The sequence below is a fragment of the Arachis ipaensis genome, chromosome B07 (genome assembly GCF_000816755.2).
Source record: "Arachis ipaensis cultivar K30076 chromosome B07, Araip1.1, whole genome shotgun sequence".
Taxonomy (NCBI): Eukaryota; Viridiplantae; Streptophyta; class Magnoliopsida; order Fabales; family Fabaceae; genus Arachis; species Arachis ipaensis.
The window spans coordinates 7,113,531-7,124,379 of NC_029791.2; the positions used below are offsets into that span (position 1 = coordinate 7,113,531).

The following is a 10,849-nucleotide window of genomic DNA, read 5'->3' on the forward strand; positions in this document are numbered from 1 at the left end:
AGAATGCTCTTAACCCCTCCAATTTTGTTCCTCTTTCAAATGGTTGAGGTGCTTAATAAGTGAATACTGACAAAACCTTCCATTTTCCATCTAGGGTTTGTACTTATTAAAATTTTGTTGGGAAAATTAAAGAATCAACTTTACATACAATAAGGAATGGCTTTTGGTTTGATGATGAGAGAGATTGATGGATGATATTCATATGATTCACACACAGGGATGGTGAAAATACCTTGCAGGAGGAGAGTAAATTCAAGGGTTGAAAGTCAAAACAATAGCAGCTACTACGAACTAGTAATTAATTAATAGGATAACACTTGAATAACTTTTGAATAATCATGGTTCTTTTTCTCTGATCTCATCCTGTCATAATGCAGTGATATCCCTATTGGCTTTGACAACAGATTATCTATTGGCCATTACATTGTTCATATTAATTACCCTGCCACACTTCAAATTAATTCCAACTTATTTTATTGCGTCATATATGCTATTGTGTAATTAATTATTATTAGTTATTAAATGCTGCATCATGTGATTCATGTAGTTTACACATCAAACGTATACAGTTGCAGGTGCTATCATCCAAGAATAAATCAGTGTTATTAAGCCTAAAATTAATCTAAGAAGTCATGCATGAACAATTAGTAGTCACCAACCATATTATATTTGGTAAAAGGTTTAGCTAAAATATGTTGCACTACATACACTTTTATTTATATATATAAAAAAAAATAGAAACTCAACTCCAATCGATTTCACGTGAAGTTGATAACTGATAGCTGTTAGATGATTTGACTAATTTGATTAAATTTTCATCTAACGACTCTCACCTATCAACTTCACGTGAAGTCGATAATTGATAGCTGTTAGATGATTTGACTGATTTGATTAAATTTTCATCTAACGACTCTCAGCTATCAACTTCACGTGAAGTCGACTGCACCTGAATTTTCACTGTAAAAAAAAACATATTGTTATTAACTACTCACAAAAAACATATTTATACGAAGATAATAGATAAGATGTTGATACATATTTTGTAGTTTAATTAAATATATTAAATTACAATACTTTTTAAGTGTTATAAAAATGATATAATCAGCGTAGCCATCACAAAAATAACGACCACAAACTATATTAATATTAGATAAACAAAAATCTAGATAAAGCAAGTTACCTTATTAATAATAGATGCGGTCAAAAGTGAAAACCCTAAGTTTATGCATGTGTTGTAGGATACATCATAGATGATAGATGAGGATTAGAGCACAGGAATATGCCTAAAGTATGAAGCTAAAAAAGCAAAGGGGGAATATGGTAACAACTAACAAGCTAAGGCAGTGAACCTGATAGGTACAACAATTAATGAGTCCCAAAGAAAGCCATTCACGGTTCAAAATGAAACCAATTTTCTTTATCAGTTTATGGCAGCAAGAATGTCAGGGGAGGAAAGGAGGAAGGGCAAGCAAGACCCTGACATCAAAATTTAAGAGAGAGGGTCCAACAACAACCAAGAACGAAGAATAGTAGGATCATAAATATTATTTTTTTATTTATTTTTTGAATCCCAAGAAAACAAACTCTCATTATCCTTCCTGTCTCTTCCTAACTAGAAAGGGACACATCAACCCAAATTTACGTGCAGGTAATCATCATTTATATTCACTCTCCCCTCAGTGTTTTCATTGTCTTTTATCACTATTTTTATTTTCTTTTTAATTCTACTATTTATGCCATTTCTTACTTCATGTACTTAGTTATGATAAATGCTAAGCAGACAATTATACCTGATAACTATACCAAATGCAAGAAATATATGCTTATTTTGAACTTGTTACATGTATCTCTTATTTTTATATATATAATTGTCAAAATCAATTACTTTTTTAGTAAAATTTTTGTTTTGTTATTATTTGAAACATTTAAATAAGTCTTTGGTTCTTGTAAAATATTTTTTATTTCTATATAATTTTCTTTTTTTTTTTATAAAACTTAAAAATTTTCTGTTTTAGTTTGTTTTTTTTTTTACCAAAAATAGGAGACTCAAACCCGTAACCTCGTAATTGAATATGTGGAGACACATCATTTGAGCTATAACTTATCGGCCTGTTTTAATTTGTTCTATTATATACTAATATGACAAGTCTTATTACATCAATACTTAACAGGGTATATTAATTAATGAAGGAAGCTAAAATAAATCATTTTTAAATATTACCGAAGTAGAAAAAAATTATAAAAATCAACTAATTATTTAAGCCTAAATGGAATATAAAATTTACATGAAATAAGTCTTGTCCCACACTTTAGCTAGGAGGCATTTAATTGAAACAACTTAATATAGAGATAGAAATTAAAAAAGAAAAAAAATTTTAATGCATGTATCGTAATAATAAATACATTTTCAATTTCGCTAAATAACTAATTGAGATATCTAACCAACAATAAGCCAACAAGCGTTCTTTAATTTCTACATACAAAAAGTGAGATTTAAATTCTCCACACTTGTTTAAGCGGGCTAATGAACTAATTCTTAGACCAACCCAATTTAATTTAGTTAGGAATTATTTACCTATATTTTTTCATATACAAAACTTTTCCACCACCTCTCATTTTCTTCATTTCTTTTGGACCATACTGAGTCGCTGACACTGGCAAGTTTTCATTATATATATGCATTATATAGCAGCACTTTCTTCATCATCTCATGGCACTATTCATCTGAGCTTGTTCATCTGAAACCCTCCCTTAGCTCATCATCAGCACCATCCTCAAGTAGTGTCTAGGTCTTCATGGTGTCTTGTTCAGTGCACGAAATGCCATCGGTGTCCATTGTAATGGCGCTTCCTCCACGAGGTGAAGGCTGTGAAATTCAAACAGAAATGCAACAAGTGTGGTAGATGCTATGGCGATATCTCTCCTGAGCTTATTCTTCTTACGTTTTTATTTTATTTTTTTTAACTTTATAAATAATATTCAAGTTTTCTTGACCTTGCAAGTCCAATTATTTTAAAAAATCTTGTCAAGATTACTTGTAATATTTTAGCAGTAAGAGCACTCATAGTGCAAGCTGTCATTGTCAACCACGGACTTTAGGATACTAGAATATTCCGTGGATTATTTTTTTTGTAAGAAGATTTCAATAAGAAATATGATAGGTAAAATTAGCAAGACTCGTTCATATGTTAGAAATTAGTAAAAGAGATTAGTAGTTATGTTTTGTTTTGTTTTGCAGTTATTTACAAAACAATTTTTTGTATGTGTACGAAGATGTGAATGAAAATGGTTTTACATGTTTTGCTTATTCCTCAATGTATTTTAGTTGTAAGACTCTTACTTGAATGTTTAGTTACTTACCCAGATCTCCAAGTTCTTTTGGCAGTTTTATCCCTCACTGATTGAAATGTAATGTTATCTCTTTCGTTGTGGAAGTTCCCGTTTTCAGTTCTATTAAGAGGAAGACAGAGATTGAACTATAGATATGCACTGAGTTAAAGGCTTAAAGCTGAACTGATCAAACTTTTTTGGACTTTCTCCTTACCGTACTTTGAATAGCAGGGACTTACCTGCAATTTTAACTTAAAGTTGGTAAGAAGAATTATCATGATTCATGAGTGACTCTTAATTTCGCTTTAGCATTATTTATCTTCTTAGTTCTTAATTTTGCTGTAGCGTTAATTAATTAATTAATAAATTAATAAGAAGCAGATTGTAAAATATTCCATCCAGTCATCCAGATTCCGTGGCGTCTGGTGCACTAATTAAACTATTTTCTTGTGTCACGAGTAGCACATAGTTCTTGGAGGTAGCATTCATGCATGAAATTCATTATCATCTAATAAGACCCATTTTTGTGTTAGTAGGATGCTCTTTTAATCATTTTATTCAAATATAAAAGTAAGGACATATTAAAAATTCTCCATAATATTTACTTTTTCTGTATGGAGCAACTGCATACTCATTCAAATAATATTGCATTTCCAGCGAGGTTTTAACTTTTAATCATTAGTATTCGACTTCATTCTCAATAGTGGATGGATGATGTGGTAAACAAATGAGCAGATTAGAGGTATTGATCCTAAAAGGCTCAAAGTGGATGATTTCGAGATCAAATCTTCAACAGACATACGGATAAAAGTTCTGACTTGACTACATTCAAGTACAACTCGAGATAAATATCACACAAGATTTTAGTAGAACCTATTCTTCATGTGTACTTAAACAAATTATTTAGGTTATATTCATCACATACGAACTCTCAAAATTTAAATTAAAATACCAGCTGAGTTCAGAGTTCTGAACACCATTATTACAACAATGTAGCACCGCTGTGAAGGCAATCGACATACATAGCAACCTGGCAAGATGCATGGTCTAAAGAAGCACAAGGGAACTTGTGTAAGAAAGGGCTAAATCAAGTGTTATAATGGCCAGTCACAGTAGCTTTGATTTTGCTTCGATAGTTAAAACTACTGATTACATATACTTTTTCTAAATTATACACAAGTGCTCTCCATGGGCCTCAGCCATAATGTGATAACCAATTGAAGATTCAATCTTAAAATTTTTATCGATTAAGAAGCTCAACTTTAACTAGATTTTTATAATACTTGTCAACTGATGAAAGCAAAAGTTCATGTTCCATATATTTTGTTTTAAGTACAAATTATTTCCATATGCAATATTGGATACTTCGGTCTTAACATTTTTGTTAACAAAGTGTAACGGAATAAAGGCGATGTCCATAATTGGCAGAATCAAAATTTAAGTTGGTTTATCATAAGTCCGCAAGGACTACTTCATTAAGATTTCTAAAATCTATCATATACACTCAAATATTATGTACAATTTGCATCCTACAAACAATAGGAATCAGCTTTTGCTAAAACACATAACACATTCAAGCTGCAAGCACCAATACTTTGATAGTGCCTTGGCTATTTGCAGTTAGTATAGTGGGACTATCACTCTTCCAACATACAGCGCTGATGAAGTAAGATCCTGCCTCATCCTCAGCATCATCCACCTCAGGCGAACCAAATTTATGCCATGTCACGGGCTTGGATATTTCCTGCAAAGGAGGTTGAATCTTCAGTCACACACGAGGCATATATAACATATTTCATGTAAATTTTGACATAATTAAACATGGCAAACCTTGTGATAGACAAAAACTTCATTTGTTTCACTGCCACAAGCGATGTACTCGCTGTTTACTGTAAGACCAACAAAGTTCTTCTCATTCGCGTGGCCTTTGAAAGTCCGAACCTGCATGGGGTATACAGTATTTTAAAAAAATTATGATAGTTATGAATATTTAAGGCTCATTTAAACAAGAAATTCATTACAACTGATGCCCAAATCAATAGCCCCACATATCCAAAGAAAATAACTGACTGTAATGATCAATCAGAAAAACATGTAACAACAGTCACTAGACTCACTGCATCCAATTGTGAAGTAATAGACCATGATTAAAATGCCTCAATATCAGTCACCACAGACATCAGACAAAAATAAGACCAATCTGTTTGTGGCCTTCAATAATAGACCGCATTCATGAATAATTGGAGGCCTCATTCCAGGCATAAAAGTAAAATAACATCCCTCAAAAGATCGACTGGAGTCGGGGTATTTTCCACCTCTGAGGAAAAGTCTTTGGGAAAAAAAACCCGAAGAAACCAGCAAATAGCTCAAATTTGTGCCAATTCTTATTTTAATGCACGAGTAAACCGCTCCTGTCTAAACATCTTTTCTCTCATAATGATTGACAGCTTTGGTTGCCAGACTCAATCCAACCTCAATGGCTATGGAGATCTTATACTGTCATTTCTCCATAATCTTGGCAGACAAACAAGGAACGATCATATAATATTGCAGAAATACTTCCCACTTCATAGCTCAAGCAATGGTTTTTGACAGGCATCAATCCAATATTGTGGTTCAAGGAGGTCTCATGGAAAACAAGTAAACGTGTTTAGCACAAGCAACAAATATACATTTATATAATTTACCTAAGTTTCTGAGCTACATTCATGAGTATATCTTTGGAACAATATTACAAACAGATAGGCATTTGGAATATTTGGGATGTGCAACTGGAGTACACCAATTATCTTCAGCTAAAATTTGAACTAAAAAGAAGGAAGTGATACTCGTGGATATAATACTCAAAATAAGCATCTGAAATGGTTATATTGAGTCATTTATAGTGCAGTTCAGTTTGTAAATTTTCATAACAAAGCCATATGCCGACACATAAATTCTAGCAGGTGGGCTGGTTATTGATAAATTAATCAACACAAGCCAACGGGAGTTCACAGGTTAAATGCAGAATGCAGATAAATTTGATGATAATCAATCAAATACAAGAAATTCCTTGGCTTAAATTACTCACTGGTACGTTGTCCTTCACATCCCACAACCGCAATGTACTGTCTGTTGATGCAGATGCAAGTTCATCATTAGACAAAAATTTCACATATGAAACAGCCTTCTTGTGCCCACTGAAAACATGGACTGGACGGCTAATGTTTCTCAAATCATAATAATGGATGTGATGATCTGCTGATCCAACCTGGAAAGAATATTAAGATCATTGTACTGTAAGATAAATCAAGTTTAGATGAAAGATAACAAAACTTGTCACTATCAAAGACAGGTAAAGTATATCATTATAATTGTAAATTTCATTACTGCAAGCAATTACTGATGATAGATTTGCATATGTGCAGCTAATAGTATGATTTTCTGAATTATATATATATAGCCAGACAGAATCCAAATTGGCAAAAATGATCAATGGTCAGAGATATAAGAAAAGGAACTATTTTCTGAGGAAATATTACAGTTATGTAATTAAAAAGTATATATCTTCGAAATGCCAAACTTTGAGTTGGCAGCAGAATGATACATTGCAAGATAGTACATATATGGGATTAAAACTCAAGTGCACTAACTTGATATATCATCTTCTAATTGAACAGAAGGTACATACTGCAATATAATTGCCAGATCCTGGATTATACTTGACACAACATATGTTTGCTTTCATGTCTATATTTAGAACACTTGCCTCCTGCCTTGTGCACCAGACTTTGACCTGCTCGAAGAAAAGACAGAAATTACAGTTAGTTCGAATAACTTATTAATTACATAGTAATCAAAACAGAATTTAGGAAATCACTTATCTACCAGCCAGTTTCAACTGGCAGGAAATTCCACATTCTTGATCAGCATTAAACTTTTAAATAAATGTGCTATAGTACCTTACAATCATCACTACCAGATACTAGCATAGATGGATCTGTTTTTGAAAAATCAACACTCCATGCACGCTTTTCATGTTCTTCATATTCCATTAGACTCTGCCAAAAAAAATGATACTCATGAGATCAAGCATGTAATGGTGGAAACAATATCAGTTAATAAACTGATACACATAAATTGACCATTTGAATTCAATAATTACCTTCCTAGTGGTTACATCCCAAACAGTAACAATTCCTTCATAATCACTGCTAGCTATCTGGTTCTTAGAATACTTGTTCCAACTCAAGCAACTAAGTTTCGATCGTGTAGACATCTCCACAACAGGATAATGAGAATCTGCAGGTTCATTCACAACCTGGATAGTAATAACAAAGGTAACAGTTATTTTTGCATTCAAAATCTATTGGTTTTTCGGGCAACACCAGCGTACCCCTCCACACTAAATGTAACAGAAAACCCTCCAGCACCGGTGCCTTATTACTAATTTGATGTAATTAAAAACCAACACATCAAGAACCATAAAATACATAGCACTAAAGATTGCTAATCCATTTTCTACTGTGTGAATCTCTTTCCAGTCATACTCTTATCATATAGTTTATTTATCCCTTGATAAGTTATCAATGTTTTGCCAAATTTGAGAATGCCTCCTCCTGTAAATTTGACTCAGTAGGGGACTTGGAAGAAAACTCGATCAACTTCATATTAAAGTTAATAGCACTAAAGAAACTCTGTTAAGAGCGTACTTCATATAAAATACACTAAATACTACTTCAATATTGAAGATGACTTAATGACCATATCTCCAAGACTAGTCTATCATGTTTCCAAGACTTGACTCAACACTTTGCTATCCATAATTCACTAAAGTGATATATTTTATCCCAAGTGAATATCAGTGGTCCACACTGCCACCTAAGTTAAAGTTATAGCCCCCATTTACCCCAGAAGAGCAGAAAATACAAATTGTAGTAAGAGAAAAAGGCCATCCATTTACCCCAGAAAAGTCGAAGACTTTAATGCTTCGTGAAACTCCAGCAGTAGCAAACAAATCATCATCACGGTCAAACTCTATGCTGCAAAGTTCAATATTTCTTATTCCTTCACATTCAGTTGGCGGTGGGAGAGAGATAAAGTCAGTCAGGTTTTAAAATACAAACCAACCTCCTCATATTACCTTAATTATTACTACAACATTTTTTATCTTTATCATACAATGTTAAGATATGTAACACTGATATGGCATAAAACCAGCAAACAAAGACCAAAATCTTGATAATCAGAGATATGGTCAAAACACTATATTTTACATCATAGACCTTTGTATAAAGCTATAACCTTTATTTTGTGTTTCATGAACCATCTCTTCCAAAAGTTTTAAGTAGTTGGATAGAGACATGTGAATGGTTTTATATCTAACACATCCCCTGAAACGAATATAGTATTCTACTCGATGCTGAAACTAAACTTTTTATATGGAAAAAAGGAAAGCAACTAGGAATAAAGTCTAAACCTTTTATTTATAGAATCTCTAATACCATGTCATGAACAATCCCTCAAAAAAGCTACGTTGCTGCCTTGTTGGGTAAAGAAACATAAATGGTTTATATAACATTTTACGTCAAAGAACTAGATCTATCTATGACCTACAGCAAACAAGTGCACAACTGGAACTATGAAAAAATTGGTCACAACTCACAAACCTATAACTCTGCCAATAAACCTTGCATATCTGATGAAAGCGAACTTTTAATTGCAGTAATTAGACTAAAAAAATAGTCTTATATCTTTTGATCATACACAACATTATAAATATAATAAATATATAATGGAGAAATCACAGATTGCACACTAAATTAAGAAAACAATTCTTGACCAACAGATGACTTTAATGGGTTATGCCAACCATACTGCAATAACTGAAAATAGGTTGGACAAAATTTCTACAAAATCACAGCTGCAAAGATAAAATGACAGATGAATAACAAAGATTCTGTGAGAATCTTTCATCCATAACTAAGTAAATAAATCCCTCACCTTGAAACAATGTTGGCAGAATGGAATAAATCCCCATGTCTTAGTTCCGCAATGACTCTCAATCGGCTGTTCCAAATAGAACAGAAAAGGTTGAAGATAACTAGGTACTTCTGACTCAAGAAAATAGTAATTGACATCAATATTGTATTTATCTATTGGTATATATGAAAACGATAGAACATGGCAATACCTGTAACGAGTGAAAGTAGTCAAAACTGACTGAAAATCTTCAAGACCAGCCGTGTAACCTTCTCGGCTTATGAGATTTGTATCAAGTTCTTGTTGGCCATGGGGCTTATCTACTGAATGACGACGCTTTCGTAGGTAGCATTCTTGTAGATCATTAAACTGGAATGAGGGAGGGAATATTTGATTGAGATTTGTTTTTGAGACGGAAAGGAAAAATGAAAGAAATAAATAAACAAATAAAACAGAACGCTTTAGGTGGTATAAAAAAGGATTTTTCCAGAAAACGTTTCAAAGCTTAGACAACTACAAAAGCTATATCATTAACTTCTCCAAATTTGTTTAGCTATTTCTTCTGGTCTTGAAAAAGAAAAATGACAAAGAATTTCCAGACAACTTCTTTCAAAAAAGATCACATTGATAATATTTAAAGAATAATTTATCGAAAATGAATTCAAGAACTAAATAATGAACCAAGATAACCTGTGTATGCACCCTCTTTTTTCTGACTAGAGCAGCACCCGATTGATTTATATATTGTGATTCTGATCCACTGATGCCATCTTTTCTATGTGCTCCATATCCATGAGAACTGATTTGGGATTTCCCCTCGTTTTTCTTAGTCAAACTTCCCGAAGACAACCCTCCTCGAAGATTTAGAGTACTAGACATAAGACCAGTACTGTTCTTGTCCATTGATGAGTGCCATGATTTTCTTCCACCAGAATCATCAAGCATCCGCAATTTGACAGAGTACCTGTCTCTTGCACGATACAAGTCCATTCGATGTTTCTCTACAGCACTAATGTCCTCTTTTATGAACTGGAGATCAGTTTGCACCTATAAATGGAACACCCGTCGAATGCAAGATTGAAATGAAAAAAGAAATATGTATTAAACTTAGTACAGAAGAAGCCATTTAATGCAATCGGATGAAAGGAAAAATTGATAAGTTGATAACAATAATTTAATCCCAAAAAGAAGATAGAGATCACGTCAGCACACCTCCTTTAACTCGTCAACTTTTTGCTTCCGTAAGCAATGCAAGAAGTCTAACAAGATCTGCATGTTTCTCTCAGCTTCTTCTTGTTCCATTTTTCTTTTCTTCTCTGCAAGGAGAGACAGGAGGGTGTCTAGCTCCTTAATTGTCACGTCACAACCCTGTTTGAAGATTCAAAAAACAGAGAGAGAGGAATCATCAACTAAATAAAACAACTAAATATGAAGAATTAGGCCAAATTTCACAAAATCCTGTTAAATAGATATACATAGCTAGTGACCGACCTTCAATAAAATCACAAGTATGAATTCAACAGAAGTAAAGAAAAAATAAGTTTCCACCTTAATTATA

The 10,849-nt window shown here is 32.9% G+C and overlaps 1 protein-coding gene across 1 annotated transcript in view; it reads right to left on the bottom strand.

The window, feature by feature from the left end:
* The window catches only part of LOC107608981 (E3 ubiquitin-protein ligase COP1), an 8,652-nt gene continuing 2,427 nt past the window's right edge, over nt 4,625-10,849 (bottom strand). Inside the window, exons 3-13 of the mRNA XM_016310787.2 lie at nt 10,504-10,659; nt 9,982-10,338; nt 9,503-9,660; nt 9,313-9,378; nt 8,273-8,351; nt 7,475-7,630; nt 7,272-7,370; nt 7,001-7,105; nt 6,401-6,580; nt 5,161-5,271; nt 4,625-5,074 (exon numbers count right to left, since the gene is read on the bottom strand). Of these exons, the coding sequence (XP_016166273.1) occupies nt 4,904-5,074; nt 5,161-5,271; nt 6,401-6,580; nt 7,001-7,105; nt 7,272-7,370; nt 7,475-7,630; nt 8,273-8,351; nt 9,313-9,378; nt 9,503-9,660; nt 9,982-10,338; nt 10,504-10,659 (1,638 nt within the window). The 3' untranslated portion in view covers nt 4,625-4,903. The remainder of the gene's footprint in view (nt 5,075-5,160; nt 5,272-6,400; nt 6,581-7,000; nt 7,106-7,271; nt 7,371-7,474; nt 7,631-8,272; nt 8,352-9,312; nt 9,379-9,502; nt 9,661-9,981; nt 10,339-10,503; nt 10,660-10,849) is intronic.